This window comes from Fukomys damarensis, unplaced genomic scaffold, assembly GCF_012274545.1.
Source record: "Fukomys damarensis isolate Sample0158 unplaced genomic scaffold, DMR_v1.0_HiC HiC_scaffold_28, whole genome shotgun sequence".
Classification (NCBI taxonomy): Eukaryota; Metazoa; Chordata; class Mammalia; order Rodentia; family Bathyergidae; genus Fukomys; species Fukomys damarensis.
This window is the reverse complement of record NW_022900940.1, coordinates 27968283-27986853: the sequence shown is the minus strand read 5'-3', so window position 1 is coordinate 27986853 and position 18571 is coordinate 27968283. Positions and strand designations below refer to the sequence as shown.

At 39.9% G+C, this 18571-nt stretch overlaps 1 protein-coding gene across 3 annotated transcripts in view; it reads left to right on the top strand.

The window, feature by feature from the left end:
• Rarb (retinoic acid receptor beta) overlaps window positions 1–18571 on the top strand; it is a 712875-nt gene that overhangs the window by 550899 nt on the left and 143405 nt on the right. Inside the window, exon 1 of one of the 3 annotated variants that reach the window (XM_010640165.2) lies at window positions 810–977. The exons of 1 other annotated variant lie outside the window; for it this stretch is intronic. Coding sequence is in view for 1 of the 2 variants with exons in the window: in XM_010640164.1 (XP_010638466.1) it covers window positions 1178–1334 (157 nt within the window). In the remaining variant the exon portion in view is untranslated. One more of the 3 variants, XM_010640164.1, reaches the window with a different exon arrangement.

Genomic DNA, 18571 nt, shown 5'->3' with positions numbered 1-18571 from the left:
CCCGATGAAGATTTTTTTAAGTAAATGAATCTAAAAAGGTGAAATTTTTCCTCTCAAGCAAATGCAACCCTTTCAGCCGTGGCTTGCAAGAAGGTGGCAGAGGGAAGGGAAGGGGGAAAGAAAAAGGAAAAAAAAAAAAAAAAAAGGCTATGGAATGGAATGGAAAGTTTCTCAACCCGACCCAAGGCTTCCCCGAGGGGTAACCTCTCAGTTCTACAGTGTAGGGCTTGCCTGTGCTTTTTCGGGAGTGGAAAAATACATACGTTACAAGGAATTTAACAGAGAGGCGCTCAGAGGAATTTAAAGGGTGGGCCGGGGGCGAGGCGGCGGGTGGGAGCCAGCGGGCAAGGGGGCACCACTCCTTTCCAAGCTCGGCCGCCGCAAATAAAAAGGCGTAAAAGGAAAGAAGTTGGCGCTCCAGGCGCGCCGAGCCGGGAGCAGCGTCCTGGCTCCTCCCCTGCTCGTTTTAAAAGCACTTCTCGCATTGTTTTTAAGGTGAGACATGGGAAAGAAAGCCCCGGCTTGCGTGCTCGCTGCCTGCCTCTCTGGCTGTCTGCTTTTGCAGGGCTGCTGGGAGTTTTTAAGCTCTGTGAGAATCCTGGGAGTTGGTGATGTCAGACTAGTTGGGTCATTTGAAGGTTAGCAGCCCGGGAAGGGTTCACCGAAAGTTCACTCGCATATATTAGGCAATTCAATCTTTCATTCTGTGTGACAGAAGTAGTAGGAAGTGAGCTGTTCAGAGGCAGGAGGGTCTATTCTTTGCCAAAGGGGGGACCAGAATTCCCCCACGCGAGCTGTTTGAGGACTGGGATGCCGAGGACGCGAGCGACCCGGGCAGGGCTTGTCTGGGCACCATCCGGGTAGGATCCGGAGCGCATTCGGAAGGCTTTTTGCAACCGTTTCCTCGGAAGGAGAACTTGGGATCTTTCTGGGAACCCCCCGCCCCGGCTGGATTGGCCGAGCAAGCCTGGAAAATGGTAAATGATCATTTGGATCAATTACAGGCTTTTAGCTGGCTTGTCTGTCATAATTCATGATTCGGGGCTGGGAAAAAGACCAACAGCCTACGTGCCAAAAAAGGGGCAGAGTTTGATGGAGTTGGGTGGACTTTTCTATGCCATTTGCCTCCACACCTAGAGGATAAGCACTTTTGCAGACATTCGGTGCAGGGGAGATCATGTTTGACTGTATGGATGTTCTGTCAGTGAGTCCTGGGCAAATCCTGGATTTCTACACTGCGAGCCCGTCTTCCTGCATGCTCCAGGAGAAAGCTCTCAAAGCATGCTTCAGTGGATTGACCCAAAGCGAATGGCAGCATCGGCACACTGCTCAATGTAGGTTTATTTTTCCCTTCTTCTACCAAGAAAAAGAAAATTGTCTCTTTTGCATGCAATAAAGACATTTGGAAATAAACTGCATTGGTAGCAAGACAAAGGATTTAATGATTTCATGCTGAAGGGGTGTGATATACTGGTGTGCATAGTGACTCCCTCTGCTAAAAAATTTCCTGTTAGATGTTTTCTTCCCGAATAACCCCTCCTGCATCCATGCTTCTCTCCTTAGCACTCTGCTAGTCTCTTGAAAATAATTTTAAAAATATGCACAGAGGAAGGGGGAAAGTAGAGGGTGACCACAGGACTTTGAAACATTCTTCAAGTAGGACAATTTGACATCGCGCACGCTATTTTTACTAAGATGTATGCAGAGGGGAATTTAACTTTGCTATTCTTTGGATTAGCTGCTAGTTGTATATATCCCCCTCTTGTGTATTGCAGTAGTCCAAAGTAATTAAAGTATGACATCTTTCCTGAGAAAAATTTAGCCTACCTAAGGTAGCAACTGCTCCCGAAGTTCATAAACCACCAGTTTAGGCGGCTGCCTCCAATGTTTTCCTTGCTAAGGAAAGCAATATTTCTTAGCAATGACCCTGCTGCCACCTTTCCGAGCCACTTTGTTGGTCTAAGAAGTTGCTGTTTTGCTAGAAAACTACTGGCAATGAACACCCCTTGGGCTGAGCCATCCATTATTTCCATATCTTGCAATTCAGCCGGGAACCCGGACATCAGTTAAATGGAAGGAAATATAAGTGGGGTAGCCTAGTTTTTTAAAAAAATATTGACAGTTTGGTTATCTGATGCTGACTCTGTGCTGAGGCATGCATCTGGTCAACAGTAGCTTGGCTACAGCCTTGAGAAATGACCGGGAGTCCAGCAAAATCCCACCTTCGGGTGACTGTAGGGGAAGCCTGCAGGATGCTTCGCTGCCCTGACAGTGATTTAGATAAATGGCTCAGCTATCTATCAAAATGTTTTTAGTACTTTATTTGACAATTCATTGGAGCATTAGCCTGAAAATGACATTTTAAATCTTTGTTTTCCAAGAGGTCAAAGTTTAACTGGGAGAAATTGAGTTTTCCTAATAACATGGTGGCTTATCTGACGAGAGAGAAGAAAAAAGGAGAGAGGGGACAATGACAGGATTTAAATTGCCCTTCTGAAAGTTTTTCTTCAGCATAAAGACTTGCTTCTTGGGCCAGGAAATCAACAGGTAGGTAGCTGGAAAATCAATAACCATTTGATGCCCACAGTGTGGCTGTCTGAGTTAACATTTCATGCAGCCATAAGCAGGGCAAAAAGAATATCATTTTCAGAAGGTGTCTTAATCTTCAGCTGCTCCCTAAATGCCTTTTCTTGCTTGCTGCCAATTTTCTTTCTGGAGAAGAACTCAAACTAAATGTTACAAAATAATTCTCCAGTGTACCAAAAGCTCTTTGCAACCCCGTCCTCTCTCCATAGCAGCTAAGGCAATATGAGCAGTTTCAGCTGGAATCTCGGTACTGGGAAACTTTTTCTTAGAGAAAGTTGTAATGAAACATTTTTTTTTAAGGAAGGAAGGAGGAATACTCAAGATCTTCTTGGAAAGTTATTCAATTTAAGAGAGCTTTTACATGTGGAAATTCCCCCTTTTGTAATTAAGACTCCAAACATGCCTATTAAGTTGTAAGTGTAGAGGGAAAAGCTTTGTTTGTTCTCCAACAAGTTAAACAAGGGGTTTGCTTTATCTGGGGAGAGCGAGTGGTGAATGTGTCATTCGCCTAGGGCCAGCCGATAAGGAAGAAGTGTTGATAACAGCAGAGTTTAGCTAATCAAAGAAACTTGCATTAGACAAAGTAAATAAAGACATTTGACAAAGGGATTTCAGAAATTCCAGTGTCTTATTTTTGTAAGGAGAGAGATTAGTGCTTATTGTGGCCACAATTTCACAAGGGTTTAAATCCCACACCCCAATTTCAGATTAAATGAATGTAAATATTGTTTGTGCCCCTGTGGAGTTGCTTTATTCTCCCTAAGCCACTTTATGACTAGTCAGTTTAGTTGTTCAAGTGATTAAGGTTTTAAGCATAAATAAAACTAAAACTTTTTTGAAAAAGATTCTGACAAATGCGTGGGATGCAGTGGTGTCTTCCGAGTGGAATAGCTTAGTTAGGGCTTTTGAAATAAAAGCCTATTAGGAGTACGTTTGTTTAAGAATATAAGCACAACCTTTTCCATTTTACTTAATGGCTATTTTGACATGAAGCAGATCTGTTTGTGCTCTGAACACAGAGTAAACAATGGGCAAAGAGAAAAAAAAAATAGTACTGAATTCTAACCAGAGCTGTTTTCTGCATCAAAATCCCACTTAGTTTTTTTTTTTTAATGATGTTTCTGTGTACTGAATAGCGTAAAAGCTTTGAATATCGAGCACATCAGCAGCTCAGTTTGAAAGGTGCTGTAGTATTTCCTTATTTTCTATTCAATTTTAAAGACAGAAAAATGATATGCCAACCAGCTGCCGGTCGTAGTAAGATCTGTGAATTGCTTGTTACAAACATTCAAAATCAGGATTAAAGGGCTACTAAGGGAGGAATGTGGTATAAATAATAGGAATGAAACCTACCACTGGAAGACTACCATTACCCCTTGAGTCACCAAGTTTCTATTCAGATACCTTCTGGATTATTTTGGTTTTAGGTTGCTCCAGATGTTTTCTACATTAATTGCTCTGTGGGCATAGGATAAATCTTAATATATGGGGACCTAAATATAGTTAGTTGCTTTTGATGAAATCACAAGTGTGACAAGTTCTTGGCCCTTTTCCCTGCCTTGTCCTTACTCAACACATCAAAAGGAAAAAGGGAAAATAATATTTTCTTTTTGAAATAGGATTTTGGCCATTAATGAGAAAAAATTATTTTTAAAACAAACAGTAGCAATGTGTGATTAAGGTACAAGAAAAGTCCCCTTCTCAATGGCCCAGGAACCGAATTTTAAGTATTAAACAGTATCAAAATCCTCTCCTAGTGAGATATAAATTGGGGTCAAAGTGGCAAAATCAAAGATACCCTCTGAAAGAGAGACTAAATAAAGACTGACAGCCACCATATGAATTGAATGGGGTTTTGAATAAATATTTCGGTGAAAAGGCCCAATTGTTTTTCTAAAGTAGGACATAATTTTCTGCTTTCTCAACCACATGACGGTGGTAACCAATACCATCAGAAAGAAGAGAAGAAAAGAAACTTTTGCTTAAATCTCAAAAAGAGTGCAGGCCAGGGTCATTTTGAAAGCAAGCAGAAGATTGACAGTTTTCCTTCCCTGTATAAAAAAAAAATATTAAAGGATTAAATATTGAAAAGAGATAAAAATATTAAAATATCCAGATAAATCAGTATGTTTGGCAGGGAGTATTGGTGTGCAACTAAGAAGGAAAATAAAAATACATGAGTTTAAATTTTACCACAAAAGGTCAGGTTTCAAAAAACAGCAGGAGAGATAGGTATCTGTGTGCTTAAACATAGTTAAGTGATGGAATTGATTTGGAAGCTCCAGTTAGAATTTGATTCACCAGCCACAGCATAACGCCCTTATATTGAATCTGACCTTATTTTTCTTAATAAATAAATGGCATAAATGTCAGTTTGTTAGGTTAGCTGGCCTCAATCAGAATTTTCCTTCTCATTTCAGTACTATTAGGGACTTTAATTTTATGCTTTCAAAAAATAAATTTTGGGCTGGGGATTTAGCTCAGCGGTTCCACCGTCTGCTTCGCAAGCGCAAGGTCCCAAGTTTGATCCCTGGTTCCCACCCCCCAAAAAATAATAATTAAAAAAATAAATTTTTCTGGATATCAGAGAAATAATTTATCTTTAATATGTTATCTTCAGTGTGTTAAGCCTCAAGATGGCTAAAAAAGAAAGGAAATATTACTATTTTCTCCTTTGCATATTCTACAGACATCATTAAATTCTACCTCAGAAAGGAAATGCATGATGAGCAATAAAGATTATAAATTATCTCTAGGAATTTATAATACCTCCAATTAAAAAATTGCAGAAAAGGGATTAGGAAATTTTAATTTGAAATTTAATTTTAATTTGAAAGTTATCTGAGAGAAGGGGATATAAAACTCCAATACAAAATATAAATTGCCTAAGACTTTATTTAATATTAAATTCAGTGTTAATTTTAGAACCTCTTAAAAAGAATCTTCTATAGAGTTTGAGTTACGTGTAAGTGGCAATAAATTTGTGCCTAAATGACATTTTTATATTTTAAATGTCCTGATATAAATTTAGTTAACTATCAATTAAATAGATTATTTCAGAAATGGGAATTTTTGATGAAGGTTAATAAAAAAAAATCTTGGCTAAAATCCTTTCCAAAGATATTAATGCGAAATTTTGCCTTTTAAATTACAAGCAATCATATATCTCTGATTTGCTAAAATAACCCACTTTCAAATATACTGCCACAGTTCCCACATAAATCATTGAAATATTTCAGTATGACAACATCCTGAGCTGTGCCTTGAACCCAGGAGTGGCACAGAAAGTCTTTGTTTGGATTCTGTAGTCAACATAACTAGAGCATTGCTGCTTAATTTTTCCATTATGCCTGAAAATCTTGTGTTTCTGGGTCATTCTTCTCAACGTGAATTCTCTCTGTAGCAAACTGTAGCTCTGTAAACAGAAGGCCTACTGTGTAGAATGGATAGAACCATGTTTCTCTAGCACCTGTGCACATGCAGGTGTGTTGGAAATGGGAGAAGGGAGGGGAATGAAATTGGATTGTTATTAACAAATCTGTCCAGTCCTTTGCCAGATCTTTTAAAAGTTGGAGTTGTGTGTGATGGAGGAAGGAGGGCAGTCAACTCAGGTTTCAGATTTATCGGTATCCTGTCCATAAGTGGCTTGCCTAAGTACCTCTTGTTAAATAGTAGATGAGATAACCTGCCCTATCTGTAAGATCTAATAACACCACCTCATCAGTCAGTATGTTGCCCCTAATACTACTCTTTTCATTCCTCGCTTCCTTTTTTTTTTTAGACAGGATTTTTAGTTCAGGCTGGCCTTGAACTCACTGTATAACCCAGGCTGGCCTGGAACTCACAGCAATAGTCTTGTCTCAGCCTCTCCGGTGCTGCAATTACAGGTGTGTGCCACCGTGCCCAGCTGTTTAATCATTAAGAAGTGTCATTCCTGCCCTATCCCACTTTAAGTGAATAAAAGGTACAGTTGCAAGAGTTCTGTGTCTAGGAAACAGTAGAAGGTAGGTCTTGGTTTATTTTTTTGTTTTGTTTTGTTTGTAATGGGTTTCGAACTCAGGACTTTTTGCTTGCAAGGCAGGCCTGGCACCACTGAGCTAAATCCCCGGCCTAGCCTTTGGGCTTTTTGTTTGTCTTGGGTACTCTGAAGTTCTTAGATGAGAATTCAGGCAGGCAATGGAACTGCTGACTGGCTTTTTCTCTGGCCCTGCAGGGTGGGGAACCAGAAGGGGGACATTCAGTAAGATAAGACTCTTGGCCCCTTGCAGGATAAGGCGAGGATAACAGGAACTGACGTCAGCGAAGTGACCCAACTTGGTCGAGCATTTCCTTTAGTCAGGGTACATAGATTCCAGGAGTCCGCAGCCTCCCACTGCCACTGATGCAGTGAACCAGCCCAGGAAAGAGGGAAAGAAGAGAGCGATTTTTAGCAGAGTGACGGGTGGGTGATAGTGTTCCTGATTCTCAAGAGCAGATTTCTCTAAACAAAGCAAAGAATAACTTGGGGGGAGATAATGTAATAAAAATGAATTCTCGGATTATAGCTGTAATTGTACATTGTCATATAATAGGTATTTTTCCCAGCTGTTAACAATTTCTCATCATTGTCGCATGAGGCAATCTATCCAACAATCACCAAATATTACCCACCCACAGACCTTGCCAACTCTCCGCATAGAACGAAATGTGAGAGAATTCACATTGTCAGGGTTAATCGCTAGACTTCTATTTACTTTTTTAAGTACAAAGTTTCCACCCCCATCTGCAGCATATGACAACATTGCTAAAGCCATTTCATTTGCTACCAACCCTGAAATCATAGCAGTTTTCCTTCCTTTGTCTTCCTTTTTTCTTAAACTCAGATTTTTTTTCTTCAGTACTGTCTCTAATTTAAAGCTTAATGGGGAAATTCAGATGAAATGGTCCTGTTTTTTAAAAAAACCACAGGTTCTCCCTGATCCACTGTTGTTTGAAAGATAGTGCCTGAAGTTTTAACATTGAACAGGGACTTATTCTCCTAATTTGACCCAGACTTAGTGAAATGTTTGTTCACTTTTGTTGCTCAATTACTGTTTTGCTGATTAAAATTTTACCAAATCAGAAAAAAATAAAACTCAGCTGAATTCAAAACACTCCAAGTTAATATCAAATAAATGTGTCAAGTGGGAAAAAAATTTTGGATTACACCTATCCCAATTTTTCTTCAGTTTCCAGAGCAAATGAAGATATTATATAATCTCTCTTCTTAGAAATATTAAAGCTTTCAACAGCTAGGGTACCTTTGTTATGTCATCAAAGTCCATAATTATGAAAAGGCTGGTGTTCTGAAGGCCATTTCAGCTTCAAAAGATTTTTTGGGGTCTGGTCTGTTGGAAAGCTTGGGGGTATAATTAACTAAAATGGAAATGGAGGCAGCAAAATTTAGTTCCTGATGTTTTAATTTAGCTCGCTACTACCATGTGTTATTGAAGAAAATTCTTAAAGGCAAACATAATTATTTCATTATGGTCTTCAGAATGCTTTCATTCGCTTTAATGACAAGAAGTTGTATAAAAAGGCATACATTTTAATTAGTCCTTATATTTACATCAGATAAATAACAAATAATTGATGAAAAACAAGTCTTTGGAATGGATGATTTCACATAGTACTCTGGTTACAGTTTAATGATGAAACACTTCTCTGTTGCTTTGCATTTTAATTATCTAGACATTACAGTAGTGGTAATATGGAGCTAAAATACTGTTGTTGCTATTTTACTACAAAAAAAGGGCACGATTAGTATCTACAAATTGAAAGCTGAAAAAGGTAGCAAGGCGTGCATCTCTGAAGAAGTAATTGTCAGTTCCATTAATTTACTACATTTATTAGCACTTGTTTTGATCGCTTTTATCTCTTATGCTTCATCTTTTTGGATTAAGACCATCAAGGTTTCACAGGCCGCTTTAATGGCCATATCTCCTAAACGCCTTTCTCTCTCTCTAGCTGCTTGTTTTGAAGGCTTCTGTGAAAGTGCCTTGCCAGACGTGCGCTGGAAATTCAGAAAGTTTTTCTCCATGTTATAGGCCTGCTTCCTGGTTGATTTTTATATGAAAACCCATTTCACATGATTCATCCGTTTTGGTGTACAGAACACTAATTGTTATTATTGATTTTAAATTCCATGACCATTACAAGTAACCCAGATGACTGGCAGATAAAGGGTAATAATCCATGGAGTTCTGGAACTGTTTCATGTTTGTCTGGAGTACTTTATGTGATCAATATTAACTGCCCCATTGAAACTAACTGCTGTATCAAATAACAGTCAATCAAATGAATGTGCTTAGAGATTATTTATTGAAAGCTTTAATTGTTCACTGGGGCCCTCCTTATCAGAGGAAAAAATAAGAGCTAGAGAGAGCATGAACAGTTTTGGATTTGCAAGGAAATTTGGAGGATGCTGATGAACTGGGTGTCTCTCTGCTACTCCGCAAGTCTCCAGAAACCCACTGGTCTTGTAGCAGGCACAACTTACAGATGCTCTTCCAGGTTATCCTATCACCTGTGCATCAAAGCCTCTCTCCAGAAGATTGTGTAAGAATTTTCTTTCCCTGGGCAGAGCCTGAAAAGTTGTCACACCCTGAGAATGTGACTGCTTCTTCTCCCTACTCCTTCTCACCTACATTCCCCTCCCACGAATCTTTCCACCTCTGCTTCCCACCTTTGCCTGATGGTCTGAGATCATGAAAATAGCCTGACTTGATGCAGGACCAATTTCTACCTTTAGGAAGCTGGAATAATAATGTCTACATAGCAGGATTTTTGGAAGGATTAGAAAGCACGAAAGTTAAGGTTCTCTTCTCCAAAGTATACACAAGTCACTGGGTAGACCTTCTGCTCTAATTTTGGCATGATACCTGTTGCTTACGTGCCTTTGCTCATAGTGAAAAGTATTTTTTAGTGATACCTAAAGTATGTACCACTTTTCTTTAGAGTACTGGTTCCTCTGTCTGCAGCTCATATCCTAGACACAGTCCTTCCTGTTTGTCACAGTTTGGGTAGCTCTGTGCTCCTTATTCGGGGCATCCATCTACCAAATCTCTAGATTTTATATAAATGATTGACATTTACAATTGGGCATTTTTCCCTTCAAAGTTACCACAATCCACTTAGCCCAAACACTGTCGGTGGCCCAGTACATTTTTATCGCTCACAGAAAAATTAGATCTTGCAGTGTTCTATCCAGCAAAAGGCTCTTTGGGTATCTGCCATGTGCCAGGCTCCTTGATTTAATATGTGGGGACACCGAGGTGAATCAGATGCTATCCCTCTGAACTCACAATGTAATTGGAGAAACTAGTGCACACAAGTCATTGTGAAACACCCCCTTATAAAACAGACATCACCTCAGGACTTTGAACCTGAGATTGATGATGGAAACAGCTAAAAACCGCTGAGAACCTCAGCTGGTGTATAAGGTCAATAATCAAATAGGTTACCCATTTTTGTCACAGCGGAGCAGGTGTGAAGTTGCTTTATGCAGGCCCTGTAGGTGATCTCTGAATGTAGTTTACAAAGAGTGGCTTTAAAACTATCGCAAAACCAGGTGTAACATCACACACCTGTAATCCTAGCCCTCTGGAAGGCTGAGGCAAAAAGATGGCAAGTTTGAGCCCAGCCTGAGCAATTTAGCAATAAGCAAGACCCTGTCCCAAAATAAAGAATGAAAGGGGGGCTGGGGATTTAGCTCAGTGGTTCCGGAGCCTGCCTCCCAAGCGCAAGGACCTGAGTTTGATCCCCAGTACCACAAAAAAATAAAATAAAATAAAAAATAAAAAAAATAAAAAAAGAATGAAAGGGGGTAGGTAGGGTTGTAGTTCAGTGCAAAGGCCCTATGTTCAATCCCCAGAACCACACAAAAAAAGTAAACCTGTCATGAGCAATCATTCATGCATAATTTCCAAAATCATCTCTTGAAAATTTCATCAGTTGCGGTGATGCATCCTTGTGATCCCAGGACTCAAGCTTCAAGAGGTGAAGGCAGGAGGATCTCTGCAAGTTCAAGGCCAGCTTGGGCTACATAGTGAGCTCAAGGCCACCCTAAACACAGTAAGACCCTGTCTCGACAAAAACAAAACAAAAAACTGAAAAGCAAAAAGTCCCAAACTTTCATATAGATGTTTTTTGAGTCTTAAATAATTATATTCTATTGGGTTTGATTAGATTTTTTAAAACCTCTTATTCTTTGTGACTCCTTTTGCAATTTATTGCTGTGTAACAAACCATTCCCAAATTTAGCAGCCTAATAATTTATTATCTCATTATTCTTTGGATTGACTGGGCTCAGCTGGGCACATCTTCTACTCCACATGATGTCAGCTGGGGCTGCATCAGCCAGGCCACATGGGCTAGAAGTTCAAGAAGCCTCCCTCAGACAGTTGCCGTGGATGTCAGCTGCCGGCTCAGAGCTCAACTGGGCTGGTTGGGCAGAGTATCAGCATGTGGCTTGGCTTCTCACAGCTCAGCAGCCATTTTCTGAGAGATCATACCCAAAATAGAGCCTTCCAAGGAGGGAACAGAAGCCCTTAGTTGTCTGCAAGATCCAGCCCTGGCATAGACTCTGTTCCACTATATTCTGCTGGTTAATCAGTCACTGGGCAAGCCCAGATTCAATAAATCTGCCTCTCCCTGGGGGCAAGGAAGGTCCAGTGATTTTTGGTCCACTATAGCAATCATAGCCCGTGTGTCCCGTAAGATGGAAAATACTGTCTGCTGAAAGAGTATAAATTGAAGAATGAATGTAGGGTTTTTTGCTGTTGTTAGTTCGGTTTTAGGCTGGTTAAATATTTAACCAAATTCTATTCTAATGATTGTGTGTATACTGTCAGTTAATCTCCACAACCCTATGAGGAAGATACTGTTATCCTCGATTTATTGAGGAGAGGGCTCAGGGAAGGTGAGTAGCGTGACTGAGGTCAGGGAAATAGGAAGCTGTCCAGATGTGTTTCCATTCCTGGTTGAACTATTCTCCAACTTCCGCATGGAATGATGTACTTTAGATTTCTCACCTCAGCAGTTTCATGGTCATCCCTGTCAGCCAAGTAAAAAATTGTTGAAAAAAATTTTGTGTCCTAACATTGTGAAAAGAAGGACCAGGGAGTGTTTTGATTTGGGGAGAAGGGAGACTAGAGCCACAGAAAAACTGTTGTTCACATAATTTCCTCTGATTATATTATTTTCTCTAATAAAAACCACTGGCTTTTAAATTATGGAGGAAACTCTGCCCAAACTATGAGGTGATTTTATACTTCTGCCCTTTTGTTTTTACATCCTGTTTGTTGTTGGAGTCTGTGCTGCCCTAGTCACTGCTGTGGCTCACAGGGCTGGGAGTAGCTACAAAGGATTTAACAGGAAGATGAGAGATGGGAAATGCAGCTCTTCATGTTATTTTAGTTTGTTTAAAGATGGATACTACTGGTATACGCAAGATGGTGTCTTTTAGTTAAAATACTACCGCTATGTCTTACAAAAAAAAAGAAAAGTCTGAGTGATAGTGAAATTTAATGAAGGTTTACATATTTGTTACATGTTTTAAATTGTGTTTAGAAGATCTCAAACCTAAATTAATACTCTTTGATGAACTTCCCAAAATCATAATGATTATTATTGCTTTTCAAATAATATCCTTGAATAAGTACTTTCAAATATGTTTCAAGTATATGGCTAATATTTTGGATTTTATACACTGTTTTCTGTTTTGTGTGAAATTGAATTGTGCTATTTTTTGGAAATAGAGATAGATGGATGAATTGAAGTGTCGTGCTGAAAGTCGTGTAGTGGGTTTTGGTCAAAAGCAAACAACTAAGATGTTGATGTGTGATGGTGGCGTGATGGCAGGTACAGGGCCTGTGCTACAGCCCCCGTTGGCAGACACTCTTCACCCACTGCCTCTGCTGTGGGGTCTTGGGCTCTGTGGCCTCACTTTCTTCATCTGTAAGGTGGACCCATAATGCTTCCACACAAGCTTAAGAGCAAAATTTTAATCAAAGACTTCAATAAGAGTATATTTGACCTATTATACGCAGGTATATTATACTGTTTTCCTATTATACTGTTTTCCTCAATATTTTATTAAGAAAAAAATGTTAATGTAGAAAAGTTGAATTTACAATGAACAACTGGATACTGGTCACCATATCTGCCATTACAAGTACCAAGTTTGTTTTTTGTATTCCTACCCACACCTCCCTTTGTATGTGTGTTTTGCTTAGGGTTTGTTTGTTTGTTTGTTTGGTACCAGGGGATCAAATTCAAAACCTTGCACTCTTGAGGCAGCCAGTGGCACCATTGAGTTAAGTCCCTGGCCCAAGTTATTTTTGTTTTGTTGACAGTGTTTCTTCACTATACTGGGGAGTCTTTGAGGTCAGGGAGTAGTATGTACTCTAACTCTGTTTCCCCAGTCAGTACTACTGTTGTTCTTCGTCCTTGGAGATGTTCAAATGCCTACCCCTTTTAGTGTACTCAGTATCTGTGTTCTCCACAAGAACTTTGTTCAGTGATGGAAATGCTCCGAAATTCTGCATGGTCTAAGATAGCAGTCTCTAGCCGTGTGTGCCTAAGGAGTACTTGAAATGTAGCTAATATATCTAAGAAAGTGAATTTTTAATGTTATTTCATTTTAATTTAACTTTCACTAGCCACATGTGGCCAGAGTTTACTATATTGAACAACATAGTTCTGTATCCTCCAGCTATTATTATTTGTTCATTCTGTTTATTTCCTTTTTCGCTTTTGGCTGTACTCTCTTCTATTGCTATTAGCAAGCTCTAATTATCTCTTTATATAGATAGTAAATACACTGCAGGAGAATGTAAACAGAATACTGTAGGATGGTGATTTCAGTCATTGTTTAACTACTATTCCTTCTGGGTAGAACTATTTTCCCTGGGGCCTGTCTGGCAAATATTTTACACTTATTTTGCTAACAGTTATTTTGCAGAACTAAACCAAAATTTTTACAGAACCTCAGTGGATGGGACTTAAATTATATTCCCAATAGCAGTCATATCATGGCAGCATATAATATCTATTCCTGTATCCACATCTGCTTGGTTTTCAAATAAACGCAAGATATCTATTAATATTTTCAAGCTACTTCCAAGTCAACATGGCTATCAGCCAATTTCAAGGAGACAGAGAGGAATAAGATATTTTCTGTGAAAGCCTCAGTGTACCTTCTAGAAAGTTCCATGCCTCGTTTTCCATAAAGGCTTCCTCTTGATCATATCTGTGTGTCTTACTTTGTAACCCAGTTCCTGCCACACAGTAGGTGTTCAGACAGCAGGCTGAATATAGTCTGGTGGAAATAAACTTGAAATTCAGAACATCTCAAGTGGTTTTTCTTGTTTTACGTTTGTTTAAATATATTTTGTTTACTCAAAATACCGGAAGTAATTTGGAGGAGGCTGTCAAAACCTTGAGAGGTGCAAGTGAGCTTGTATGACAGGCCTTCATGAATGTGCTTCCTGGGAAACAACCACCTGAAAATAAAGAGATCGGATTTTGGGGGCTTTTGGTACCCACTGTGGTATTACAAGCATAGGGACTTCTTGTCTACTAAAGTATTACCATACCCTGCCCCACACCCTCATCCCTCTCTAGAAATGATGTAAAGAGAATAAATTAAATCTAAAACAATAAACATGAGAAACTTTTCTTTTAAGTGCTGGTGCTGAGTAATGAACCCAGGGCCGTGTGCGTTGTAAGTACAAACTCTACCAATCAGCTATGTGCCCAGCTCCTTTTAATTTTATTTAGTCTTACTAAATTACCCACACTGGCTTTGAACTTGTGAGCCTCAGCCTTTGGAGTAGCTGGGATTACAGGCACGTGCTACTGTGTCTAGCCCTCAAGAGAAACTCTTGAACCAAGGTTTGCTTCCTCCCCCATGGATGGTGCCAGTTGTAATTTTTATCAAAATAAAACAATCACTATCACGCAATTAATATTTATTGAGTGCTTCTTTTATGTCAGATGCTTAAATAAACTACATCAACTAACCCAGCAATTTGAAGAGAAAAGCATTGTTATGTGCCCCATTTTACAATCCACAGTTCCTAGGCACTGAGCAGTTGAAGTACCAACCTCAAACTTCTGCACAGGAGAAGAAGGATGGATGTTCCCCACTCAGCTTTGTGTAATGTAGGGGCCCTTCTCTGTGCCAACTAAATCAAATACATTCCTATTTTCTTTGTGGGGAGTTAGAGGCAGGGAACGTTGGAAGCTTCAGAACCCACAGAATAATTAAAGGGTTCCCAAGTGAAAGCTGAAAACAGTACATTTTTAACAAAATGGGCAGTTACTCTAATTGCTGTGCCCCTACTGTTCAATTCCTTTTTATGTCCTAATTCATTACATTATGTGCACACACAGGCTTATTATTTACAGATGTATGCACTTTTAACTAGCTCATATGAAACAGATGCTTCATGAAAGGTAACAGAGAGCAAGTGATCTAAACCCTCCTTTAGTATGTATCAAGTGAGTGTTATAGCCCATTACCTGCAGGTCTTTTGCTATTATTCTGAATTGCAATGTCCAGTGTGTGGAGGTGAATTCAATTTGTCCCCCAGAGAAACAAATAAAATAAAACAGCCTTATAAGGGAACATCTGCATCTCAAAGTAAGAGTGTATGTAGGTGATCAGCAGGTGGCATTCTCATGTGGGCTGGGGTGGATGTGTAAGGGAAGTGTATATACTCAGTTTGAGAAAAAACAGACCCCGTACATTACCGGACATGTGGCTAATGAAGGCCATCTTCAGAGACCAGTGCTACCTTGCTAGATAGCTGTGGAAACACTGCACATCTCTTTTTCCAAGCAAGATGACATGGCCTAATAAAAAACATGACCAACTTGCCTCATTGCCATACGCCAGGTAACATATATGGGTAGACAATTATTTTACAACTTTGGCTACTAAGGTACAAGAATAATTACCCCCTCAAAGTCCACAGTGAGACTAATTGTTCATAAATTAACCAGCAATCTCTAAATGAAAAATTAGAGCAAGAGAATGGCTGAAATTGTGTCATTTTGCACATTGAAAGCTGGAAACAGCCACAACTGAAATATAAAATGGAACATGAAATATTAAGTGACATATCAGGTTTATTGCACATATGACCATGAGAGTGCATTTTATTTTGTCTTATGGAGCTCTAAAAAGTCCATGTAATGGATTAAAGGTATTAAAACTCCCATATTCTGCATGGCTGTAGGCCAGGGAACAAGGCATGATAAATAATTCCAATGGACAGAAAATGTAGGAAGGAATTTAAAAATGTATTTATAGTAGACATGTTGACCTCCCTAACTAATGAAAATATATACATGAGGTTAGTTTTGAAGAAAATATGTAGCCCTTACAATACACTATAGTGCTAGTATCTTTAAAATATTGCCCACATTTCTGTGACATATGACTGCCATACTCTGTCTTCACCCTGGAAGTAAAGAAAAGCATACATTTTATAGTACAGTACCATGTGCTGTTACTATAAGAAGATATGACTTTATTTTCTTGTGTCTTAAAGCACAAAGCAGCAGTTTGAGCCAAATCTGATCTGTGGCCTGGTTTTGCAAATAAAGTTTTATTGGAGTACACTACACATACTCATTTGCATCACTGTTATGTCTACTGTCCCCTACAATGACAGAGTTAAGTGTCTTTGGCATAGATTAGCTAACAAAGCATGAAATACTGACTTTCTGGCTCTCAGTTAAAGTTTGCTGACCTTGCCTTCATATCATACATGGAAACTTTATAGGGCTGAGAGAAATAGAAATTTGGGCTTTGTTGTTCATTTACAGTTATCTTGTAAGTGGATTGAGGAAGCCAGTTTTGGAGTAAGCCATTTTCTATGTGACCTTGGCCAAGTTATTCATCTTCTCTAAGCTTCATTTTCCTCATGTGAAAAAGGGAAATTAAAAAAACTGATCAAGATAGTAGTTCCCGCCCTATCACACTTGTCCCAAGGGAGTGAGTGGAGTACTGTGAGTGAAAACACACCTAGGTCATCTGCTACCACAGGACATGTGGTATTGGCAGATATACCGATTTGGCTAAAACTGTCACCTTTTATTTGATGTCTTACGTGAGAATTTCTATGCAGGGCCAGGGATTTAGCTCAGTGGTAACCGCCTGGCTCGCAAGAGCAAGTTTGATCCCTGGTACCAAAAAAAAAAAAAATTTTTTTTTCTATGCAGATTTTGTTGCTTTTATGTATTTTTGAGATTATAATTTATAGCGCTCTGGATATGCAGTGGATTTTTTGTTAAGCAATGAGTATTGAAAGGTAGGACAACCAAAGCCCTTGTGTGTCCTCTATCAGGGCAGCCTGGGCAGCCTTCACATCCTGCCCCTCACTTGGGCCACATTTGCCATCTGATGTTTTTCACTTGTCTGTTTCCATGGGCAGGGAGCAGTGTCTTCCAGTTGCTGTCACCCAGCACTCATCCTAGGGTCTGGCCTCTATCAGGGGCTCCCTGTTCAGCAGCTGCATGGCACTGACTGATCATCGATGCCCTGTGTTGCCCTCCTTGCCCCAGCTGGTTTGTCCAAAGGTTTGACACTTGGGTTTGGAGCAGCTGTCTCGAATGAGACGTCCTGTGCTAAAGAGATGTGAAGAAGCTGTTCCTGGGGTGCTCGGCAGGCAGCAGGACTGGGGACTGGGAAGGGATCCCATAAGGAGAAGTCTATGGCCACATTTTGCATGCATGCATGTGTGCCTATGGACCTGGGAAGGAAGGGCCAGACGGGAGCGGAAGAAAGGAAGGCCACTATGTCTTGCTGTTTTCATGTCAGCTTGGAGAGTGTCTTTTAGGCACATCAGAAAGGGCAACCAATTTGAAAGGGAAATTGGAAGTGAAGTTCAAAAATTGAAAGGTGAAGAAGACTAATGAACAGGAAAAATACACAGCCCCGAGATTCTTCAGCACAAGTCTGGTACCATTCTGAAAGTGAGTCTGCTGTTGGCCTGGTCTGCTACATGATGTCATGTTTAATCCTCCTCATGATCCTCTGAGGGACATGCTGTTGTTTAATACCAGCAGAAATCAAGGCTCAGAGATGTTAAGTAACTTGCTTAGAATCTCACAGCTAGTAAAATAGTGGCTAGGATTTCAGTCCAGGAAAGCTGGCCCCAGAGTTCAGACTTCCGACTACATTCCTCACACAGTTGCCTGTAGAGATGGACAAACTCTGGGAACATCCAAAGAAGACTCGAGTCTCAAGAATTGCTCACAGAATGTTGGTGAAAATTTCTTTGAATTATTTTTCTGAGCTTTTTGTTCTTTGAGAAATAAAACTAAGGGACTTTGAAATTTTTCCCTATCAAGAAATCACTGTTAGAAAAAACAAATCAACCACCAGGGTCATAGCAGATCGACAGTGACATGGGATTGAACAAGTCTGTGGAAACTTGAGAATCTTTGTAAATGAAAGATCACCTAGTACATCCTTTTGAACTTATCTGTTATCCTGAGGTCCAGCAAAAACACTTCTTCATATGAGTCGACTGGAAAGTCAAGTAGAAATGTTCTCCATTTTTCTCCTTCTGGTCACTCCTCCCACTCTCTCCATTCCTCTTGGGAAGAGAAAGATTCGGCTCTTCTTTGGAGCGTTTCTTGTCTTCTTTTTTGTGTGTGTATTTGTGTGTACGGTACTAGGGATTGAACTCAGAGCCTTCACACCGATTCTTGCTAAGTCACTAAGGAGCCCAGGCTGGGCTCAAATTTGCAGTCCTTCTGCCTCAACCTCCCAGAGGGCTGGGATTATAGGCATGTGCCCAGCGTCTAATGTTAACAGTGACAGAAGAGCACAGTTTTAAACTTCTGGATATCATTTTCCTTCTGGTGCTGAATGAACTTAGGCTAAGGCTGCGTGTGTGGCCTTGAGGTAGGTGAGGGCACTCCAGTCCACAGAAAGCCGGGCTGGCAGTTG